The sequence below is a fragment of the Capra hircus genome, chromosome 16 (assembly GCF_001704415.2).
Source record: "Capra hircus breed San Clemente chromosome 16, ASM170441v1, whole genome shotgun sequence".
Lineage (NCBI taxonomy): Eukaryota > Metazoa > Chordata > Mammalia > Artiodactyla > Bovidae > Capra > Capra hircus.
Window position 1 is genome coordinate 31,941,670 of NC_030823.1, and position 25,791 is coordinate 31,967,460.

The following is a 25,791-nucleotide window of genomic DNA, read 5'->3' on the forward strand; positions in this document are numbered from 1 at the left end:
GTCATCCCTTTCTCCTCCTGCCCCCAATCCCTCCCAGCATCAGAGTCTTTTCCAATGAGTCAACTCTTTGCATGAGGTGGCCACAGTACTGGAGTTTCAGCTTTAGCATCATTCCTTCCAAAGAAATCCCAGGGCTGATTTCCTTTAGAATGGACTGGTTGGATCTCCTTGCAGTCCAAGGGACTCTCAAGAGTCTTTTGCAACACCACAGTTCAAAAGCATCAATTCTTTGGCTCTCAGCTTTTTTCACAGTCCAACTCTCACATCCATACAAGACCACTGGAAAAACCATAGCCTTGACTAGACAGACCTTTGTTGGCAAAGTAATGTCTCTGCTTTTCAATATGCTATCTAGGTTGGTCATAACTTTCCTTCCAAGGAGTAAGTGTCTTTTAATGTCATGGCTGCAGTCACCATCTGCAGTGATGTGGAGCCCCCAAAATAATGTCTGACACTGTTTCTACTGTTTCCCCATCTATTTCCCAGGAAGTGCTGGGACCAGATGCCATGATCTTAGTTTTCTGAATGTTGAGCTTTAAGCCAACTTTTTCACTCTCCTCTTGAGAAACATATATGCAGGTCAGGAAGCAACAGTTAGAACTGGACATGGAACAACAGACTGGTTCCAAATAGGAAAAGGAGTACGTCAAGGCTGTATATTGTCACCCTGCTTATTTAACTTATATGCAGAGTACATCATGAGAAACGCTGGGCTTGAAGAAGCACAAGCTGGAATCAAGATTGCCGGCAGAAATATCAATAAGCTCAGATATGCAGATGACACCACCCTTATGGCAGAAAGTGAAGAGGAACTCAAAAGCCTCTTGATGAAAGTGAAAGAGGAGAGTGAAACATTTGGCTTAAAGCTCAACATTCAGAAAACGTATGTATTAGTGAATCACAAATATTTGCTACTAGTGAATGAAAACACCTATCTTTAATATTTTAGTTAATTATTTAAAATGTTCCCATGGATATATATCTTCCTCCTCTTTCAGTCTTCTGTGCACCTATTATCTTGTTCTGTTGGCTCTTCAAAATGTATGTTTTTTTGTATTTTCATTATTACCTATTCTATGCTGAACTACTTTTAGGTCATCTGAGTGCTCCTCTCTGTGATTCCATAAACCTTGTGTGTTCTCCATAGGCAGAGCAGTGTATGTTTCTCCTTTATTAGAGCTCAGGCTCTTTGGGGCTGAGATTGGATTTTATTTATGCTAGGACCATAGTACATGAGACACAGAAATATTCATTGTTAATTCAATTCTAATCTGTTTACCTACTGTATTCTAGCAATATCTACCTAAGGTCTAGTCTTAGTACATCCTATGTAAAGTACTCCTTGAGAATCCAGTAAAAGTGGTACAGTCTCTATCAATGTGCCCTGTAAATTTCTGTCGTAGAGCTTATTGAAATCTAAAATTATTGTTTATTTTCTTTTTTATTACTTTTCTCCCCCTTTAAATGTATTTCCTGTGATAGTAGGGATCACGACAGTTTTATACATTTTATGTATGCATTTTGACATAACATTGCACATGGTAGGACCTTAATAAATACTTACTGAATACAAATGAATGTGCTTCCTCCTTGGTTGAGAGCAGTGTACTTATCCATAATACAAGTAATTTCACAACAATTGTAAACCTTCGACTTGAATCTCTGTTCTATTGTTATTGGACTGATTTTCTTTTTCTTTTTTTTTTTTTTGCCCCTCTGTGCTGTGAAGGATTGGGAAGCCTGGCATGCTGCAGTCCATGGAGTCAGAAACAGTTGGACAAGTCTTGAATGACAACTGTGTTGCTTATAGGATCTTAGCTCCTTGACTAGGGATTGAACCCAGTAGTGAGAGCACCGGATCGTAACCACTAGGTTGCCAGGGGATTCCCAGACTAAACAGTACTTTCACTGGTGAAATGTCTGCTGCTGCTGCTGCTGCTGCTGCTAAGTCGCTTCAGTTGTGTCCGACTCTGTGCGACCCCAGAGATGGCAGCCTACCAGGCTCTTCTGTCCCTGGGATTCTCCAGGCAAGAAATCGGAGTGGGTTGCCATTTCCTTCTCCAGTGCATGAGAGTGAAAAGTGAAAAGTGAAGTTGCTCAGTTGTATCCGACTTCGAGATCCCATGGACTGCAGCCCACCAGGCTCCTCCATCCATGGGATTTTCCAAGCAAGAATACTGGAGTGGGGTGCCATTGAAATGTCTAGTCAAACTCTTTTGCCAGATCTGAGATAGGTTCTGGGAATACAAAGATAAATAAGAACTTTGTTCCTTACTTTTATGGGATTTTGGAATAAAGAGAAAGAAATGCTTAAATCCCCTTGAGGTCAAGGAAAGCTCCCTAGAGGACTTCTGATATCTCTACGGTTTTTTAAGTTCAAAAATTGTATAATTCATAGGAGTCATTTTCCCTGGCAGTAGCAAAAAATTTCAGTAATCACTAAGAAAAGACTTATTGCTACCAGCAGGAAATTGTTGGCTGTTCCTATGGCTGCCCTCATTCTGATTGACTTGAATATTTATTTCAACCTAGAAGTAGTGACTTTGGAATTTAAATGTAGTTCCTTACTAGATAGAGATGATTTTTAGGTTATCCATTATTTTGCTAGCTGAGATAACTAAAAGGAGAATTCAGCATTGTTGTATGTAGCTTTACTGAACCCAGTGCAAGCTTTCCTTATTTGTGGTTGGTTTGATTTTTGTTTGATTAACAAAGGAATTAGGAAATTACTTGCCCTTGCCACTATTAATACACCATTTTTTTGACTTATTTATACGACTAATTTACTTATTTTTGTTTTCTCGTTCATTCCCGTTAGAAGGTAAGCTCTGTGAGAATAGAATTTTTGTCTGTGGTGTTCATTGCTCTATAAATATTTGTGGAATGGGTACTTACGAAGTCCATTGGTAGCCTTAATGGAGTAGTTTAAATAAAATAGTGGGGATGGAAACTGGTTTATATGGTTGAGGATAGCCTGAACTGATAGTGATCTAAAAATCAAACAGGAATAGATTTTTTCCTCCTTTTAAAACGGTTGATAAAGAATATTTATGAAAATTCCCTTCTTAGCCACTTTCTTTTTACTGCTGATAGATTATAAAATCTATAAAATTAACATGTTCTATTAGTTTTTTTTTGTAATTTATATATAAACTTTCTAATCACTAAATTCATTTATTACCATAAGTCATATGCCCTCAACTTGTTAAGACTTTTTAGATTTTTGAAAAAAATGAAAATTTTAGGTATTTTCTTCTTTAACCTAAACATAGATGTGAAGTGATGTATCGGTAAATAGTTTTAGACCTTAGATTAATTTTATTTTTTAAAGTTAACTAAGCAAATGTGTACCAAAAGTAAATATGTATATAAATGACTTTACATTATTCAGAATTGTAAAATTAGACATCTGTCTAATGAATTCTGCATGTTGCTAAATAATTAATAGTAATTAAAAGGTTAAATATAAGCTGAAGAAAGCTTTGAATTTTGAAATGTTTGTAACAGCTAGTAATCTGACTGATGCAGACGTTTTTGTCAAAGTTGAAAAAGTTAGAGCTAATTAATTTCTTGGGAGACATATGATGGAATTGTAGGTGTGATAACATATTTGAGTAACATATGGTAGTTATGGGGCACCTTTCTAATGATTGAGCAGCCAGTTAAATATAGACTTTTTGGGTTGTTTTTCTTTTATTATCATTCTTTGTTAATGTGTATTTTTAAAGTAAGTTTGCTTTCTGGAAGTCAGTACTCAGGATTTAATGATTTATATTTAAAATATTATCATGAATACTTTTTTCTAAATTGACATATATTTAGTAAAAATTTTTCTTAAAAGTACAGCCATTTTTTTCCCCTCAGCATATGTATGTATTATATTTAACATGATTAAACTAATCCAGAGTTTAGGGGATTATACTCTCAGTACACATTGTTTAACTCAGATTACCCTTGAATGAAGATTTCCCCCAAATATTTTATGGTTACTTTTGATATATTAATATAAACAGCACATATCTGGAGGAGGGCATGGTAACCCATTCCAGTATTCTTGCCTGGGGAATCTCCATGGACAGAGGAGCCCGGTGGACTACAGTCCATGGGGTCGCAAAGAGTTGGAGACGACTGAATGACTAAGCACAGCACAGCACATATAGATATGTGTTTTTTTACTTAAGCTGTGTTTTTCTCTCATAAGGATTCAGTGTTTGCATTTTGACTAATTTCCTTCCTTCCAGTCTTACTTTCTGAATACTGCTTGATTATGATAGCAGATTAAAAAAAGAACTAACCATTCTGTTACTAAAATAGTGTCTTACACCTTGGTAGAGGAAATTTTGAGTTAAGAATTTTGCAAATAGAGACAAGTAATGACTTAGAGATTTTTGTTTTCCCTCTTTTAAAAGTTGGATTTTTACCAACATTTGTATGATTATAATCTAATGTCTAAATCTAAAATTTTCTATCATTCAGAAATCTGCAGAGTAAAACAAATTCAGGATGGAAATGCTTCTGTTGTGCTGCAGAGCCAGCCGCTGGAGGGTGTTCAAATTAATTTCTCTTGGTCTCCGTATTCTGCTGATTTGTTAGGTTGGTGGAATGAAATATAAATGTGAAGGCTGTGCACTGTTTTTAAACTTTTTATTTTTTACTGGGGTATAGTCGATTAACAATATTACGATAGTTTCAGAAGAATAGAGAAGGTACTCAGCCATATTCCCCCAAGCTCCCTTCCCATCAGATGGTGATATAACATTGAACAAAGTTCCATGTGCTATACAATAAGTCCTTGTGGTTATCCATTTTAAATATAGCAGTCACACACAATTTTAAGAGACAATAAATAACTGGGTTCCTAAAACACTATGGTACTTTGGAGGCAAAACTGTATGCATTAAAATCTATTTCTCAAGGGAGTTCCTTGGCAGTTGTCAACTAAGAAAAGATGCACAATGTGAGAGTTGCAAAAGTTTTATTTGGGGCAAAATGAGGCTGCAAGAGTTGACTCATTGCAAAAGACTCTGATGCTGGGAGGGATTGGCGGCAGGAGGGGAAGGGGACGACAGAGGATGAGATGGCTGGATGGCATCACTGACTCGATGGACCTGAGTCTGAGTGAACTCCGGGAGTTGGTGATGGACAGGGAGGCCTGGCGTGCTGTGATTCATGGGGTTGCAAAGAGTCGGACACGACTGAGCGACTGAACTGAGGCTGCAGCCTGGGAGACAGCACCTCAGATAGCTCTGAAACGCTGCTCCAAGGCTCTGCTTTTTTATGTCATCTGATACTAAACGAAAAGTGGTATTTGCATCTAAAATGAAACAAATTGAGAGGGAATATGATTTTAAACCTTAAAGGAAAGTGAATTGGAAGTCGCTCAGTCCTGTCTGACTCTTTGTGACCACCATGGACTATACAGTCTGTGGAATTCTCTAGGCCAGAATACTGGAGTGAGTATCCTTCCCCTTCTGCAGGGGGTCTTTCCAACCCAGGGATCAAACCCAGGTCTCCTGCATTGCAGGCGGTTCTTTACCAGCTGAGCCACAAGGGAAGCCCAAGAATACTGGAGTAGGTAGCCTATTCCTTCTCCAGTGGATCTTCCTTACCCAGGAATCGATCTGGGGTCTCCTCATTGCAGGCGGATTCTCTACCAACTGAGCTATGGTGATGTGTAAATTCTAGAATTATGAAGGAGGCAAATATAATATTCCTTTGGATTCTCATCTAGAAATTATTCAGAATATTACTTTATATATATATTTATATTTATATTTGTGCATGCCAAGTCAGTTTAATATCATACAACTTATAGCTCAGTAAAGCTGAAAAAGTCTTTGAAATATGTTGAAAATTGTATGATACGCAGTTGGCAGTTTGTCATTTCATGTATATAGGAAACTGTTTCCCTTTAATTCTTTTAATAATCTTAAAAATTTGCATAGAGTTAGAGGATCTAGCATTTCTAGAAGCCTCCCAACTTGATTTACTGAACATTTTTTATATTACCACAGTTGTTTTTATTTAAATTTGAATATTCTACAAAGAATTTTGGTATGGACATCTGTTCTATGAATTCTTCCTTATTCTGCTGCTGCTGCTGCTAAGTCGCTTCAGTCGTGTCCGACTCTGTGCTGAATCTATTGCAAAGTTTTCCTTGTCAGTTGACTTGCTTTTTAGCTCATGGTGACAAAGACAGGTACTCATGAGGGGACTGCTAGAGAATTTTGCTCTAGCTGGGCTCTGAACTTAAGCCTTAAGTTAATAAGGTGAACTTTCAAGTGACTTAAACTTCTTACTTTCTCATTAATTTAATTAAATTTTTGTAAAATTTGGATTATTATTTAGTGACCTGTGAATACTGAGTCTTAAAGATAGCAGGATTTTCTGTGTATAGCTTACCAGTTTGAGAAATGAATTTAGAGGTTTATTTTGGGCCTGTGAACTTTAAATAATTTAATTGGCAGGATTGTTAATGGTGATTAGAATCTCCAGAAACAAAATCCTAGTGAATAAACGCTTCACTTTTGAGAACTAGCAGTAAAATGATGATATAGAAATTAACTGTTTGTTTTGTTAATTATCAACATAGTAAAATAAACATTAAGTTGGATAATTTTAAAAATACATAGTTATAATCCATATAATTCTAGTAAACAATAGGCGGTATTAAATGACAGATGGAAAGATGATAGTTTTTCATTCAGTAGGAAAATTTGATATTTAATTCATTTCATAGTTGAATAATTTTTTTGCTTTCATGAGTTGTTAAAATATTTTCTATTCAGATAAGTCTGTCTCTATGTCATAAAGAAAGTAAATGACAGATATCTGTAAGCCAACATTGAATTTCACTGTAAAACTTGGCTCCAAACCTGAAAGCTACGGTTCATTCTAGAAATATTTCTGGAACAGTGAGTGAATGATTTTGGAAGATGAGATTTACATTTTAAATACAGTGTTAACAGTCTTTACCTTGCCATGCATAATTTTTGTTGCCAGATGTGCTGAGGTCAGCGTTTTAGCCATTCCTGTCTTATTTATCTTCTGAAATTACTAAGTAACTGTTGAGAAGACTTACAATCAAAAAGACATTTTTGGAGGAAAATACATTAAGAACCTTATTAATACTGTGGAAAATAGTCCATTTTGTGGAGCATAATATGCTCTGTTAACATGGAAATATTTTTTTGGATGCTTTGATAGCCATCTGTAGAGGTGAATCTTTGATTATACATAAGTCAGATAAAAAAGATAATTTTGACATTGTCTTTCCATCCTGAAATACCTTGCTTCTGTGAAATAGTGTGTTAGCTTGATCACATCATTACAAAGGAGTTTCATAGGCAGCAATTAAAAGTATGCATAGTAAATTCATTGTTTATGGTTTTTAGTATTTTCTGTTGACATGAAAAATTTTAAGAACAGATGATCATCAATCTAGCCTGAGAATAAATGATTTTCTTTTGTCTCTGGAATGAAAGACTAATTTTGATAAACGTATTTAAAATCTATCCATTTCACAATATGTGCCAGAACATTTTAGAAACTCAGAATTACTATGAAGCTACTACACTTAACTCTTTCGAAAGTTGGGAGAAACTGTAGATGCTTTATTCACTTCCAGTTATCAGGTATACTGACAAACATCTATTATTTTGACTTTAAGAAATTATCTTAGCATCATAATTTCTTATGAGACATTGAATTGGACCAATTCAGGCAGCAGGAAAGATTCTGAGATAAAGGAACTAAAATTTTGTGCGCTTTGTCTTCAATAATAAAATACTTACCATGTGTCTTAAATGAATATATATTACTCCATTCCTTAAGATGCATTCATATTATTTGCCTTGAAAAAACTGTCTCTAGATTAGATGGTATCTCTCTGTGGCTCCTGTTAAATCCTTCCTGTGCATCAGGCATGGTGAGGTGTACCTTGCATGCAGTAAGCCATTTTATGTGTTTAAATGTTAAGGATCAAGTGGAGCAAGATCATTAGACCTCTGACTACAGTCACGGGGTGATCTGTGTTATTTAGGCCTATGTAGGTAACTGGGACTGTTCCTTCATAGGTACATATTGATAGTGCAGCTGACTGACACATGATCCCCAGGGTTTTAGGAAGTCTTTCCAAACTTTCGTTCCTTGCTTGACTGAATTTTCAGTAGCCAGGGAAGATTTTTTTGTCAATTCTGAGTTTTGATGTTTGGGATTCAGTAAGTACTTAGAGTAAGTAAAGGGGAAGTGCTTACCAAAGTGGGAGCTGAGGCTTGCCTCAGTCAGCTGCTCTCCATCTGTTCATTTTTTTAATTCAGTCAAATATTTATTGAGTACCTGTATGTTCATGGAGCTCATATACAAGTGAGGGAAATAACCAATAAAGAAGATAAATACATAAAACATGTGATATGTTAGACAATAGAGAAAAATCAAGTTTAACCATGAGCCTTCATATCTGAGGATGCATATTGCTAGGTTAGAAGCCATTGCCTCTATTAATCAGGTGTTTTCTCAACTAACAGGATGGGCCTCCTTAAGTGTAAAACCACATCATGTAGCTACAGTGCAGTTTGGGAGTATCAGGGTAAATTATTTAGAAGTATCACGATATAAACGTGAGGTGCCTTCATTAATGTAGGAGATGCATTCTAACCACACTGTTTATTGTCTAAAGAAATAATATTTAATCCATAGAGGTTTGTTCCTTAATATCTTATAAGTCTAGCTACCTTGCTGATAGATGTGATTATAAAATAGCAACTGATTCTCTTAAGATACACATAAAATTGAGCATCTTTATATAGAGACTTATGGTTATTGGTTAACGTTTACTTCATTTCCCCCTCATCTCTTAACATGCTTTTCCTCATTTAAAAATATATTGTGTTTGAAGTGAAGTGAAGTGAAAGTCGCTCAGTTGTGTCCAACTCTTTGTGACCCCATGGACTATACAGTCCATGGCATTCTCCAGACCAGAATACTTGAGTGGGCAGCCTCTCCAGGGGATTTTCCCAACCCAGGGATCAAATCCAGGTCTCCTGCATTACAGGCAGATTCTTTACCAGCTGAGCCACAGGGGAAGCCCAAGAATACTAGAGTGGGTAGCCTATCCTTTCTCCAGCATATTTTCTGGACTCAGGAATTGAACCAGGGTCTCCTGCATTGCAGGCAGATTCTTTACCAACTGAGCCATCAGAGAAGCCCATGTTGTGTTTAAAAATGTAATATTTCAATCAGAGCAGTGCTTCAAACATGAATTTACAGAAAGATGGAAGATTATGAGTTGATTTTGTATCTGCCAGTTGTTTCAGAGGCCTTAGCACTTCAAGGAGCACCGTAATTTAACTGTGTTCCCATCTCAAAGGCTTATTGTTCTCTATGTCAAGAAAAATGTTCCCCTATATATCTCCATCTAGCTTCCTCATATCTTTTTAATTTTCCTTAAAAATCACCTTCGCAATGGCAGCCATCCTGATTTACCTTATCTAAAACTTTAGCTCCCATATCCTCTCCAAACTCTTTATATTCCTTCCTTGACTGTTTTGTGTTTTTCTCCTTAGCACTTATCAGTACTTAACATTTTATGTATTCTTTTCTCCTCCATTAAAATATAGAGCTCATGAGCAGTGATTTTTGTTCATTTTTCTTTCCTGTTATATTCCCAGTGCCTGTCATAGAATGGAGCACTCAGTATTTATTGAGTTTTAGCAAATGAATACAATTTATCACTAGAACTATTAAGAGCTTTAGTTGTTCAATAAATCTGTATCAAAATGCAAATAGGGAATACAAATATAAAAACCTTCACATTTAATTTATTTTTTAATTTACATTTTGGAGTAATTTTAAACAGAAAAGTTGTAAGAATATTTCAGAGAATTAGAATAATTCAGAAGAATATTTCTTTCCTGATCCATTTGAGTATAGGATACCTTATTATCTCTGCATACTTTGATGAATTTTTCTTAGAATCAAGGACATTCTCATACATAAAAGAGTTGAACTATTAAGAAATTAATATTGATACATCAGTCACTACCATCTAATCCTCACATTGTCTCCATTGTTCTTTGAGCACATGCTTACTATCTGCACAAGATACTCTAAGATCATCTTGCTGTATCCCCACCGTAGCTCTGGAATCATTATGCTCCAAGGAGTCATATTTGTGTGTATTTAGAGCTGAAAATGTTTTGTACTAGTTGTTTTTGTTCATTGTATTGGGTGCCACTGTTCTCAAGCCCTGTAAGTACATAGTTAGGAAGTATCTGTGTCTATGTGTGTACATATATATGTATATGTGTGTGTATATATACATTTATATGTATATTTGTGTGTGTGTGCGTGGTGTACTGTCATTTCAGTCATGTCTGACTGTTTGTGACCCCATGGACTATAGTGCCTCTGTCTGTGGAATTTCCCAGGCAAAAATATTGGAGTGGGTTGCCTGCCATTCCCTTTTCCAGGGGATCTTCCTGACCCAGGGATCAAACCCAGATCTCCTGCATTGCAGGCAGATCCTTTATGGTCTGAGCCACTGGGGAAGTTCTCTAGATGTTGTCAAATATCCACCAGGGATGAGGAGCAAAATCGCCACTCCTGGTTGAGTGCTGCTGATCACGGAACTTAAAATCAAATACAGACACAGGTATTAAACAGCTAGTCATGTAAATATACTTATTTATGATAAATATATTCAGTTTATATATACAGTTATCCATTGTGATAAATGCTAATTACGATAAGTACGAAGAGCCAAGAAAAATGAAAACTCCATATTGAAAACTAGTGAAAGTTTTTATACATTATATATTAGGTACTCGATGTAAGTAAGTAAATTTTAGACATGGTCTTTAGATGTAGGATGACTCTACAATGTATTATACAAAATAGGATTTTAGGAGTATCAGAGTATACTGTTAGTAACCAGGATGAAACAATAAGTAGAAATGAGGCAAATCCTAGGTAAGGACTTCATAATCTACTTCCAAGCTTCTGTAATCTACTCAGGAAAGAGACCAATGTATGAAACATGTAGAGAATAATTCAAGGAAATAGGAAATAAGCACTAACCTTTTTCAGATATTGGACTTTCCTGGTGGCTCAGATGGTTAAGAACCTGCTTGCAATGCAGGAGACCTGGGTTCAGTCCCTGGGTTGGGAACATCTGGAGAAGAGAATGGCTACCCACTCCAGTATTCTTGCCTGGAGAATTCCATGGACAGAGGAAGCTGGCGGGCTATAGTCCACAGGGTTGCAGAGTCGGACACGACTGAGTGACTAACACCACCTTGTTTTATATTAGTATAAGAAGTGGTTCGTTGTTATTTCTCCATTTGACTTTATAGAAGGCTTCATGAAGAAAGATGGGATTCTAGGTGTAAAGTTCTTGCTGTCCTCTCTAATATGACTCAACTGTTCCTGTTCCGCTCTGCTACATAATTTTCTAATCTGTTGAAGTTTGAATTTGATGTAGCAAAAAGAGACCTGCTGGGGAGTCTTGATGAGGAATGTAACATGGTGAAATGGTTATCTGTTCTGGTAGAAACCATTCCTTTGTATACCAGCCTTCATAGGATCAAAATTGGGTTTTAAGAGAACAATATTATGTGAACTACCAAGTATATATACTGAAAGAAAAAATTTTTCTTAAGCCAATATGTAAGTCTCTTTACAAAAAGCAAATCTCCAAGGATTATTCTTATATCAGCTTATCTTTATATTCCCTGTTTTTTTAATTAAACATTGCTTATGTTTTAATTTCATATACTACTTAAGGCCCTATAAGTTATTACTATAACTTTAAGCTAGTAGCCAAGATATTTACTGTGTTGGCCAAAAAGTTTCTTTGGTTTTTAAGTGAAAATAAAAGATACATTTTTTTCATTTTCACCAGGACCACCATTGAATAATGTATTGACCATTTTGTTTCACTGCCTTCTGGTATTTTTCAGGCAACTTCATAATTCCATTCTCCCAAAACAGTTTATCTTTTTGAGCTAAGAATTATTCCAGGTGCCTTTTACAGTCTTCGAAGGAGTTGAAGTTTTTTCAGTTAAGGGAATTTTGTAAAGACCAAGATAAGTGGAAATATGAAGGTTTAATGTCTGATGAATATGGCAGATGAATCAGAACTTCCCAGCCAAGCTGGAAGAGTTTTTGCTTGGCCACCAAAGAAACATGTGATCTTGCATTATCCTGTTGGAAGAGTATGCATTTTCTGTTGACTAATTCTGGACACTTTTTGTCACGTGCTGCCTTCAGCTGGTCTAACTGGGAGCAGTACTTGGAACTGATCGTTTGGTTTTCCAGAAGGAGCTCATAATAGAGGACTCCCTTCCAGTCCTACTATAAACACAGCATCATCTTCTTTGGCCGAAGACTGACCTTTGTTGTGGTTGGCAGTGGTTCATTTCCCTTGTCCCGTGATCTCTTCCATTTTGTGTTATTATACAGTATCCACTTCTCATTGCCTGTCATAATTTGTTTTAAAAATGGAATGTTTTTGTTGCTGTAAGTAGAGAATCTCACGCAGAAATACGGTCAAGGTTTTTTTTTTCACTTACGTGGAACCCAAACATCCAAGCAATTAACACAACAAAGCTTGAGGAAGGTGATTTTCAATGCTTGATTTGAATATTTTGAGTATATTGATTACCTCCTATGTAGTATAATGTGGATTGTTTTCAATTAAAGTATCAATTTGATCACTGTCAACTTCAACTGGTCCACAGCCTGACTATGGAGCATTGTCCGACTAGGAATCTCCCACACAAAACTTCACAAACCAGTTTTGACACTTTGATCAGTGGCAGCACCTTCTCTATACACTGCACAAATTTTTTTTTTTTTTTTTTTTTGCTTTTCAGTTGCATTTTTACCTTTCTTGAGATAATAAAGCATAATATGCCAAAATGTTGCTTTATTCTTCTATCTTTAATATTAAAATGGCTCTCAAAAATTCACTAATTTTGATTTTTAAACAGATGTACAGTGAGATGACAGCTATCACAATACAATCTAACAAAATTGTGTTGACTGAAATTAAAGACACCTGAACTTTGACTGTGTGGATCACAATAAACTGGAAAATTCTGAAAGAGATGGGAATACCTGACCACCTGACCTGCCTCTTGAGAAACCTATATGCAGGTCAGGAAGCAACAGTTAGAACTGGACATGGAACAACAGACTGGTTCCAAATAGGAAAAGGAGTACATCAAGGCTGTATATTGTCACCCAGCTTATTTAACTTATATGCAGAGTATATCGCAAGAAACGTTGGGCTGGAGGAAGCACAAGCTGGAATCAAGATTGCCGGGAGAAATATCAATAACCTCAGATATGCAGATGACACCACCCTTATGGCAGAAAGTGAAGAGGAACTAAAAAGCCTCTTGATGAAAGTGAAAGAGGAGAGTGAAACATTTGGCTTAAAGCTCAACATTCAGAAAACGAAGATCATGGCATCTGGTCCCATCAGTGCATGGGAAATAGATGGGGAAACAGTGGAAACAGTGTCAAACATTATTTTTTGGGGCTCCAAAATCACTGCAGATGGTGATTGCAGCCATGAAATTAAAAGACACTTACTCCTTGGAAGGAAAGTTATGACCAACCTAGATAGCATATTGAAAAGCAGAGATATTAGTTAGCCAACAAAGGTCCGTCTAGTCAAGGCTAGGGTTTTTCCAGTGGTCTTGTATGGATGTGAGAGTTGGACTGTGAAGAAAGCTGAGCACCGAAGAATTGATGCTTTTGAACTGTGGTGTTGGAGAAGACTCTTGAGAGTCCCTTGGACTGCAAGGAGATCCAACCAGTCCATTCTGAAGAAGATCAGCCCTGGGTGTTCATTGGAAGGACTGATGCTAAAGCTGAAACTCCAATCCTTTGGCCACCTCATGCAAAGAGTTGACTCATTGGAAAAGACCCTGATGCTGGGAGGGATTGGGGGCAGGAGGAGAAGGGGACGACAGAGGATGAGATGGCTGGATGGCATCACCGACTCGATGGACGTGAGTCTGAGTGAACTCCATGAGTTGGTGATGGACAGGGAGGCCTGGCGTGCTGCAATTCATGGGGTTGCAAATAGTCGGACACGACTGATCGACTGAACTAAACTGAACTGAATGCTACTAGAGCCATTTTGTGGGAAAAACCCCCAAATTTCTGGACAACTCAGTAAAATTTTAAAAGGTTTAGGCATAGCTTTTCACTTATTCCTTTGACTGTTTGCATGCTTCTTGCCTTGCTGACATCAGGTGCTGGTAAAGGGAAGATCATCAACTTTGAAATATGGAGCATTTGGGGAAGTTACAGCAGATCGAGATGGTACAACGTGATGGAAGAGGCAGGAATTTTTTGAAACTGATAGAAAAAATATCTGAATGTCGGAGAAAAAATATGTATCGGAAAAGATTGCAGGAAAATATGCCAAAGGTACACTTAACCATTTCAGATATTTGCTTTCTGCCAATTTTGTGCCTGAGAAGAGGGATGGAAACTTTAACTTCCCTTTTCCCATCATTGGTTCCAAGGATCTTTATTTAAGGCTGCTTTAGTTGGTACAGGGCTTCCCTGGTAATGTACTGGTAAAGAATCTGCAGTGTGGGAGACTTTAGTTCTATTCATGGGTTGGGAAGATCCCCTGGAGAAGGCATAGGCTACCCATGCCAGTAGTTTTGCCTGGAGAACCCCCATGGACAGAGGAGCCTGGTGGGCTACAGTCCATGGGGTCTCAAAGAGTCGGACAAGACTGATCTACTAAGCACAGCACAGCACAGTATCTCAAGAGGAGCTGAAACACAAGAATAAAACTCTTGGGACTTCCCTGGTGACTCAGGTGGTAAAGAATCTGCCTGCAACGCGGAAGGCCCAGTTTCGATCCCTGGGTCTGATTAGGACTATTTAACAAAGTTAAATATACCTTTGTGATGACACCCTTAAATTTAGTAACAGCATTATTCTCTGGAACAAAGCAGTCAGGGTACCCAAAAGCTACCCCTGAAGTTAAAGTGTAAAAGACCAGTTAGAAACCTGCAAAGTGTTTTTATTATTTTAAAGTTTAAAATCTATTGAGTTTGAAAAAATAAGTTGAAAACACCAAATCTAATATTGTGTATAATTGGAATGAGGTTTTTTAGAAAATTACATTTGGCAAATAATTAATCCTTAATAAGGATTAATTATTTTATCTATTTTAGGGAAAAATTAACAAACTTATTATGTGAAATTCGTGTAATGAACATGGGCAGTACATAATTTCTGTAATATTTATAGCATCAACTACAAGAAAAGACTGAATTAGTATTATCAATTGCAAAGAACATTCGTTTCAGAATCAAAGCTATTTGTAAAGCACTGCTCATGGTCACTATAATTAATTCAACATTACAGGGCTGTTTAAAATGCCATACCATATCACTTTACTAGATATACCTTTTAGGTGCTTATATGCTTCATTTTGGATAAATATCACCTTTTTTTGTACCTTCTGATATTGAGTAGATTTTTTTCTTAGTTGAAAATGTTCATTAGTATGCTGACTTCTGGCTTTGTACCAAAAGTAAAGAAGCTCATAGTTATTAGATTAAAAAGAGGTCACCGGCAAGCAGTTACAAGACCCCAAAACAGTGTTAGCCCTTGCTCAGCAGCTCATTGTGATTAGTGAACCAGGCTTCTATAAGTAAGTTCTTTCCCTTTTTCCTGGAGCCAGTGGAATTTTGGTTGGGTGGAATATCATTGTGGATAGCAGATTGGCTTGGCAGTTGAAGATCCCCTGGGCTGAAGTTTCTAGAGGCTAGGCGACCTCCTTGACACCTAGGAACTTAGCCCATACTGCCGTCTCAGTCCTGCTTTTCTGTCTCCCATATCCTTTTCTTCCCAGTCCCGTTCCCTGTGGGCTGGATCCTGTTTCAGTTGTTCCGTGTGTATCTTAAGCCTGTTCCTGTAGACAAAAGTTCATTCTGCCGTGAATGTTTCTGCTTTCTCCGTTTGGCATTTCTGAGTTGGATCCCTGATATACCTCTCAGATTAGGGCACCACTCACCCTTTGACAGTGAAGCGCATAGCAGAATATCCCGTCTTTGTCTTCATTAGGCTAAGGCGGAAAACAGCAAAACAAAAACAAGGACTGTATCATTTTAAAAGATGAATACAGCACTGTCCTCTCCAAAAGCAATTAAGAATGTATTATATATGTAAAATTTAGAGAAGGCAATGGCAACCCACTCCAGTACTCTTGCCTGGAAAATCCCATGGACGGAGGAGCCTGGTAGGCTACAGTCCATGGGGTAGCGAGGAGTCGGACATGACTGAGCGACTTCACTTTCACTTTTCACTTTCATGCATTGGAGAAGGAAATGGCAACCCACTCTAGTGTTCTTGCCTGGAGAATCCCAGGGACGGAGGAGCCCTTGGGCTGCTGTCTATGGGGTCGCACAGAGTTGGACACGACTGAAGCGACTTAGCAGCAGCAGCAGCAGCAGGTATATTTCTTAGACTATTAATCATTTAAGCTTTCTTTATACTTAAATCCAAACATTTGGTAGACAAGTCAGACTTATCACTGCCTTAGATGCACTTTAAAAATTCTGTAACATGAGTGGTCTTTGTACTTGCCTTGTGGAAAGTATCTTCACATTGTAGAAGTTGCATAGATACTTAAAATGTGTTGTTCTTTGTGATTCTGTAGTAATAATTTTCTAGAATTTCTTTTTTCCCTTTAGTAGGCTATCTTTGAGAAGCATTTCAAAAAATATGTCTCGCTTGATGTAATTTAGAGTTATGACATGTAATTTTCACAGGTAAATTGGGTCAGAGAATTCCGAATTAATAATTTTTCCCCCCAAAATATTAACTCATTTCCTATGTGTGTTTATAACCTAATATTGTGAGTACCTAATTTATAACCAGCAACTAAGACAAAAGGGAGTTTTCTTTTTAAAAAAAATTATCTAAAAATATGATTTTATTATTTCCTAGTAGTAAATTGACTGTTAAGGCTGTCTAGCCTTAATTAATAATATGTATTAAGAACCTAGTGTGTGCATGAAAAATACAATATATTTAGAAATAACCTCAATTGGAGGATAAGGGCATTAAGCTCGCTATTCTTGTAAAATACTGTGTGTATCTGTGTGATCAGGAGAGAGGGTAAGAAAGGGAGGGATGGAAGAAAGGAGAGTGGCAGGATAGGGGTGCATATAGTAGTTGCAAGTAACTTGTTGTGTGAAATAAGACTTAGGACACATCTAAAGATGACATAAAATATATGTTAGTATCAATAGCGTGTAAAGTTTGGATTATTAGAGATAATGAAATTATGATTGGAAGTTATTGGGATAAATTTAAATGAAAGAGGTTTAAAGTAGTATTTTGAAGAAGTGGGGCAGATCAGCAGAGTGTAAATTTGGGCTGAGTTCGTAGGCAGATTAATTTCCTTTTAGTAACAACCGCTTTATTCATAGAAATAATACTTTGCCTCTTTCTATTGAAATAAATGGAAGTCCATATTGCATTTAGACAATCTGAGAAGTGTAGGCAGGGAGAGTTATGAAGGAGATTGGAAAAGCTAGAAAGATTGCTGTGCCATAGAAGCTAAGCAATAGCAGTTATCCACATGTATGGATTTATGAATGAGGCCTGAAAAGAGGTCATTAATGACAGTTTCAATAATGACCTTGTAGAGACCAGTTTCAGTAGAATAGTGATGATAAATTACAGAGAGTTGAAGGTGGATATTGAAGAAATGGAGAAAGTCATTATACATTGTTACTTTTGAGTTATTTTTGATATAAGTAAAGAAAACATTGTAGCAGGTCAAGAAAGATGATGCTTGAATGGGGTGAGCATGTTCATAGGTTAGGGAAAGAGTCAGAATACAGAGGGAAATTCTGACGATTCAAGGGAGATATAATCATTGACATAAGATTTTTATAGGTAACAGAAGAACAGAGGATAGCCCTTGAAAAGGAGAATATATACATCCTCCTTTGAAATACAGCATTCCAAATAAAGAGACTCTTTCAAATGGAAAGTTGAGACCCTATGGACTGCAGCCCACCAGGCTCCTCTGTCCATGGGGATTCTCCAAAAGGCCTACTTGAGTAGTTTGCCCTGCCCTCCTCCAAGGCATCTTCCCAAACTAGGGATCGAACCCAGGTATTCTGCATTGCAGGTAGATCTTTACCAACTGAGCCACCAGGGAAGCCCTGAGATTATTTGCAGTCAGCAGGTTCCATATTTTCTAGGAAGTAAGGTCATTACAGGATGAGAGAGTTGGCATTTAGAGGAGACAGTTTTGAATAGGGTAAAGAAGATGTCTGCTTTTTTGTAAATAATCATTATTTGACTTGAGATGGTCAAGTCGGAAAGAGATGAGTTAATTTCCCAGGGTTACATGAATTATAGTGTAGTTTTTTTTTGTTGTTGTTGTTTTTTGGCTGAGTTTCATGATTTAATATATCATTGCTCAGAACAGTTACATGGAAAATAGATTGAATAGCACACTGAGAGTGATATAATGTGTGCAGTGAAAGAAAAACTAGATGAGAAAAATAGAGACTGACCAAGGATTCTATAGAGAAGGAGACACGTGAATAAGGATAGAAGGGAACTTGCAGACAGAAAACTGGAGATTGCAGGACTGGAAATGGTAAGTAAAAGGAAGGAGGAAGTTCAGTGGGAGTAGGAAAATTGAAATATTAGCTTAAAATACTAACGACAGAGTAGTTCATTCCTTCAGCAGTATTTGAGTGCAGCCCGCCCCCACCCCCCACCCCATTTTGCTGGGCACTGTTCTTTGCTGTTTCTTAGAAAATGAAGTACCAAATGGGTACTGTTCAACAGAGTTGCCACTAGATGTCACTGTGATTCACATGGCAAATTTAAACTACTCTCCTCAAGATACAGAGCTTTGAAAGTCAGATGTGCATAAATAAATAGGCAATCTTTACAGAGTTTACACAGATTAATTAGTTCTAATCCAGGTATCTTATCTGTACAGCTACGTCCAGAGAAAACCTCTTTTAGGACAAAAGCAAACCCTGAAAATTCCATGTGATTAATACTGTCTTTGCATTATTGATTCATTTTTACTATGTTGCTGCTGCTGCTGCTAAGTCACTTCAGTCGTGTCCGACTCTGTGTGACCCCATAGACGGCAGCCCACCAGGCTCCCCCGTCCCTGGGATTCTCCAGGCAAGAACACTGCAGTGGGTTGCTATACCCTCTGCCAGGGGATCTCCCCAACCCAGGGATCAAACCCAGGTTTCCCTCATTGCAGGCTGATTCTTTACTGTCTGAGCCACCAGGGAAGCCCAAGAACACTGGAGTCCCTCATTGCAGGCTGATTCTTTACTGTCTGAGCCACCAGGGAAGCCCAAGAACACTGGAGTGGGTAGCTTATCCCTTCTCCAGGGGATTTTCCCGACCTAGGAATGAAACTGGGATTTCCGGCATTGCAGGCAGGTTCTTTACTGTCTGAGCCACCAGGAAGTATTTCTCTAGTGAGCTTTAAATTTCTCTGAAATCCTATATTGGATTTTTGCAGGCATTTTCTTTTCTTAATAGTATATTAGTTGTTTGCCAGATTGGTTGTGGTTTTATAGGAACTAATGAGTTTTCAAGAGCACTAACGAAGCTGCTTGTAACTAAGTGCTCAAGATTGTGCATGTCTATACCATAGTGTGACTTGAAGTTTTGCTTGTGTGGCCTTTCTGTTCTCAACTCTAAGGAATGGTTAGTATCTATTCAGCTTTTTTTTTTTTCTTTAAATCTCATTCTTGTTCTCTATCCCAGATAGGATCACCAAGTAGTTCTGCTTCTTTATCTTCTTGTTCAAAGAAAGGAGTCATGTTCAGGAAGCTTATCAGACTTCTGCCTTCCCACAGGGCTTTTCAACTTGGTTCTTTCAAAACCTCTGAACAATTTTGAGCAACTTTGCAATATAATTATTTAACAAGCATGTGGGAAAACAGACAAACTGACAAACCATGTTGACTTTCTCAGAAACATGTAAACAATACCCAGGCACACTATATATGTTTCAGGATCTGTTTATAATCTTATGTTTTCATTTATGTTAGTTTTTCTTCATTAGACTGAGGAGCCTGAGGAGTGCTTAATATAAACAATTTGAAAACCATTATAGTAGAAAAAGTGTAGTCATGCTTTCTGCATGTGATAATGCCTAACAATATAACACAATGCTTTTTATATAATTCTTTTTATTGCTGACCCTTAAGTTAGCTTGTGATCTGTTATGATCTTAAATGATTTTTAGCCATGTTTGCAAAAATCTATACACTATTTTAAATTTATCTCTTGAATTTCATTGTGTTTATGGACAAAGTCAGTTTATATTTTAAGGTGATTTTCTGTGGTACTTCCCCTTGTAATATTAATACTTTCCTTTGGAAAGGCACCTGTTTGCTAGCATCATCATAATCTATAAACAAGTAGTAGTCAGGAGAGCCCTTTGCATCAAGATGCTAGGAACAGAACCTCTGGCATAGAGTTGGTAAGCTGCAAAGAAGGAAACAAGCACATTATTTGGAATAACTGGAAATAGGCTGAAGATGCAAATACAGTTTGCTTTGAGAATTTTACAAAAGATTTTTCCTTGATTGGAAAAATACTTATTTTTTCATGGATTCTTAAGACCAGATGTTTTTAGGTAATATTTTGGTCTATTAATTGAAGATATCTTCCTTTTCTTGAAAAAAATTATTTTGCTTTTTAGACAGGTAAACATGAACATTGCACTTACTGAGGTGTACTAGGTAGGATGGTAAACAGGAAAGGAGGTCTGTAAAAACTTCCCAGCAGTTGCATCATAATTTCACTTTCTCGAAATTGTATGGAGCTAGTCATGGTTATAACCTCTGTAATAAAAAAAGCATTCAACTGTGATGCAGCAATGTTCCATTAATGAAATTCTTCTGGGAATTTTCCAGTAGTCACTTTTTAATTCTTAAATTCACTTTCATAATAATTGTCAAAATGAGACTTTTTTCTGACATTTCATTTCTTTGAAGCTTTACAGTGAAAATGTTATATATTCCTTTTTAGGAATATACTCCTCTGTTGTACTGGGAATAATAAGTTTATTTAGATAATGGCCATCTACACTCTCTAGCTCTAATCCCTAAAGGCCTTAACCTCCATTAGGAACAAATGTAGATTTTTGTTTGCTTAAAATAGCTTCTTGGGCATGTAAAAACTCTTTTGACATCATTATTTAGGGGCTCCCATCCTCCCAGTGGAATCACAGCCTAATACAAAAACTTTGCAGCTGGTGAGCTCCCAAAGCCCCTTTTGATGATTGTTTGTAAGCTCAGCATGGCAGCTTGCAGTTGTGCCTTTCCTGTCCTGGTACCCCGGCCTCATCCCACCCCTATGCTCATGGTCTTCTAGACAGTAAGAATTCTCCAGTGGTAAAATACAGGGCTGAAAATTTCTGATGCCTTTTTCATCCTCTGTCCTCCTGATTCTTTTTCGTTCTAAACATATCCATAAAGTTTCATGGAGATTATCAAGGGAGAGATACTGTGACCTCTCTCACTCTCTCGATCTCTCTTACTCTCTCTGTCTTCTGTGATGCCTTACTCGCTTTAACTCATTTATTAAATTTAAAAATGTCTATACCAACAGGCAGTAAGTATCCAGAGGTTACTTATGGGATTCCTTTGCTTCTCAGTAAAGTGTTCGGAATCAGAGATTGAATCTGCAGGTCTAACTATGGTCTAGTTATCAAACCTTGAAGTTTCTTCAGCTCTTATTATGTTCTCTATTTTAAAAAGTAAGTACAGGTAACCCAAGCAAGTGGCAGTTAATGACTTAACTCCCTGATAAACTGGTTGACAAGAAATTGTCTCTAAAAGTTTTTTTTTTTGCTTTGCTTTAACTAGCTTATCATCTATAGGCTTGTATTGGTAATTTTTAGACCAGAAAAAAAAATCACTCAAGATAAATCATTGTTTATCTCATTGAAATACAAAGATAGAATATATTTAATTGATTAAATAGGATATGATTCACATATTATGAAAATATTTTGAAAATACATAACATAGCTATAATTGTGTGTGTTAGTCTCTCAGTCATGTCTGACTCTTTGCAACCCCACAGACTGTAGCCTGCCAGGCTTCTCTGTCCAGCTGTAATTGGGAAGCTCTAAAAAGACATGGAACTGATAGGCGAGTAGTAGTAATTTAACATTCAACTGATGAATGTTAAAATATGGGAAAAAAGATACAGAGAGAAATATGTTTGAGTATAAAGTACTACCTGTATTTGAATTTAATAAAATAAATGTTGAACTAGGAAAATAGAAGTAAAGCAAAGTGAAAAATTGTTCAGTGAAAGATCTTTTCAGTTTGGTTCCACATTGGGAATTTGTGCTTTTGCAGTTTGTTGATACCATGTATTAAAGTTATATTCCAGAGTTGGTGCAGATTTTGCTAAGTTAGTTTTTTGCAGGCCTACGTAATGGATTTTTAAATTGAGATATAATTGACATAACATTGTATTAATGTCAGGTGTAGAACATAATGATTTAATATTTCTATATATTGTGAAACGATCACACAGTAAGTTTAGTGCATTGATTTTTGAAAGTTGTTTTCAAGATAAATACTGTAAGTACTGTTCATGCTCATTTTATATAATTATTATATGCCTTGAGCTCACTAAATCCAACTTGAAAGGCATCATTTAGGAAATCCCTCGAAGTGTTAAATAGTAGTCTCCATTCCTCGTACCAGTGAGATGGGCAGGAAAACAGCACAGCAGTAAAATGAGCAGTCTCTCATCCTGGAGAGCTGACTACTAGTATCTGTTGCCACCTCGTTTTCAACCTTGAGCAAATTGCCTGTTTTTGTTTATTTTTATATAATAGGAATTGACCTAGGTCATCTTGAAAATTCCTACATGTCTTACCATAGTGTAATATTTTAAAATCAGTGTTTTGGGTGTCTTATTTTATTGTATAGATATGCCCTAAACTTCTGTTTTATTTATTTATTTTTTTTACTTTTTTTCTGAATCAAATTAAATTTAAAAATTTTTATTTATTTATTTTTACTTTACAATAAAGTAAAGTATTGGTTTTGCCAATGTATTGGTTTTGCCATACGTTGACATGAATCTGCCATGGGTGTACGTGTGTTCCCCTTCCTGAACCCCCCTCCCACCTCCCTTCCCATCCCATCCCTCAGGGTCATCTCAGTGCACCAGCCCTGAGCACCCTGTATCATGCATCGAACCTGGACTGGTGGTTTGTTTCACATATGATGATTTACATGTTTCAATGCCATTCTCCCAAATCATCCCGTCCTCGCCGTCTCCCACAGAGTCCAAAAGACTGTTCTATACATCCGTGTCTCTTTTGCTGTCTCGCATACAGGGTTATCATCAGTATCTTTCTAAATTCCATATATATATGCGTTAGTATACTGTATTAGTGTTTTTCTTTCTGGCTTACTTCACTCTGTATAATCAGCTCCAGTTTCATCCACCTCATTAGAACTGATTCAAATATATTCTTTTTAATGTCTGAGTAATATTTCATTGTGTGTATGTACCACAGCTTTCTTATCCATTCGTCTTCTGATGGACATCTAGGTTGCTTCCATGTCCTGGCTATTATAAACAGTGCTGCAATGAACATTGGGGTACACGTGTCTCTTTCAGTTCTGGTTTCCTCGGTTTGTATGCCGAGCAGTAGAATTGCTGGGTCATATGGCAGTTCTATTTCCAGTTTTTAAAGGAACCTCCACACTGTTCTCCATAGTGGCTGTACTAGTTTGCATTCCCGCCAACAGTGTAAGAGGGTTCCCTTTTGTCCACACCCTCTCCAGCATTTATTGCTTGAAGACTTTTGGATAGCAGCCATTGTGACTGGCGTGAAATGGTACCTCATTGTGGTTTTAACTTGCATTTCTCTGATAATGAGTGCTGTTGAGCATCTTTTCATGTGCCAAACTTCTGTTTTAGAACTGAAATCTTTAATAGGATTATCACAAGAAATTGAAAAAGCTCTCCCATTACTTGCAAGGAAACATTTTTTTGAGAAAATAACAAACATATATATTTTAATTCATAAGGACTAATATATATAGTTATCACAAATGAGGTGCTCACATGGTAACAAGAATAGCCATTTCAAAAATTACCATTAAACATAGTAAGGAATACTGGAACTAATACATAATGGTGTAAAATATAGTAAGTTAAGAGATTCTGTTTCTTTACCGGTAATGATTTTCTAAATTCTTTACTAATTTAAAGGTAAATTTTTTATTAGGGTATGAGATACATACAGAAAAGTAAAAGAATGATTAAGAGCACCCCCTATGAATTTTCGCAGAGTGAGCATATCATGTAACTGTCATCTGTGTAAAAACACAGATCATTACCAGTTCCTTCTGCGTTTTTGCCTCCTATCCCTCTAGTCACTGTCCTCCAGTAAGCTAATAGGGTGGCTTCTGCACCGTAGATTTTGTTAGTTACTTTCCTGAAGTTTTTTTGTTTGTTACATTTGTACCAGCAGTTTATGAGTTCATTTATTCTATATCTTCACCAGCACTTGAAATTGCCTTTTTAATTTTAGTCATTCTGCTAGATGTATAGTGACATGACATTGTGTTTTTAATTTGTTTTCCCCTGATGACTACTGAAGTTAAACGCTTTTCTTATGTGTTTGCTATTCATGTGGAGTACTAAAATAATTTTTTGACACTGTATCATAAAATACACTTCTTTACGTTAAGAAGAGACATTGTAAATTAGGTATTATATAAAACATTTGGCATAATCCCTTCTTCTATCTCTAGTTGATAAATTGTGAAGTGCTTTGAAAATCTTTTTTAACTTAATAAAACATTGTCTGTATTTCAAACCATAAAACTAATTTCAAATGTTTATCTTTTAAGTGTTCTTAAGACTAATTATTGATAGTATTTTTTGGAAAAAACTGTCAAAATGAAGTAGTTTAAACAAGCAGTATAGACCTTTTTTTTTTTTTTTTTAAACACCAGAAGAAAAATACTAGACTTTGTAGAGAGTGCAATTTAAAGTTGATCTGTCTAACTAATTTTAGTTTTAGTGGCCAGTCACAACCTGATATTCTAACACAGAAAGTTTGGAATTTCTCTGAGCAGTACTTTAGAGTTATGTGTCTGAGGTAGAGACCAGCTTTTCCATGTGCTTCTGCATTTCCTGCCTTTCTGTGTGATTGTATTGGACACTTATAATTCCTTTCTGGTCAGTAGACTGTGTGGAAAAACATTCTATGTCACTTCTGGGCTGAGGCAGTGTACCTCCTCCCTTGATCCTTTCTCTCACGCTCTGGTGACTTAGAAGGCTGCCTACTCCAGAGTCTCTGTCATAAGCCAGCCAGCTCTTGTTTGTTGTAGCAGTCAGTGTTAAGTAACCTAATGCAGTTTCAATTCAGTAAGCGACGCATTGAATAAATATGCTTAGAAGCCCCTGAAGCGTTTTTATGTCCATGGTTTTTGTCAACAGAATGCTCTCTTCCTTAAATAGTACTGAGAATATGTTTATGCAGAGGAATAGATTTCTGATGGAAAAATAAAAAAGACTGAAAAGTTTGTTTTTGTTTCTCTGTCCCACCAAATAAGACGAAAACATAAAGACAGATGTTTGTTTCTGATTGTCAGAGTCATATTTATCATTTACATGGAATCTCATTCTTTCTGTGTGATTTTATCTAGTTTTGGGTTTTTTTTTTTTTTCCAATTTAGGAAGGTGACAGCTGTCATAAAA

At 36.7% G+C, this 25,791-nt stretch overlaps 1 protein-coding gene across 2 annotated transcripts in view; it reads left to right on the top strand.

Moving 5' to 3' along the window:
- The window catches only part of AKT3 (AKT serine/threonine kinase 3), a 282,280-nt gene that overhangs the window by 64,519 nt on the left and 191,970 nt on the right, over positions 1-25,791 (top strand). Inside the window, exon 1 of one of the 2 annotated variants that reach the window (XM_018060259.1) lies at positions 14,056-14,442. The exons of the other annotated variant lie outside the window; for it this stretch is intronic. Within the exon in view, the coding sequence (XP_017915748.1) occupies positions 14,391-14,442 (52 nt within the window). The 5' untranslated portion in view covers positions 14,056-14,390. Of the gene's footprint in view, positions 1-14,055; positions 14,443-25,791 lie in introns of those variants that run through there. 2 annotated transcript variants of the gene reach the window in all.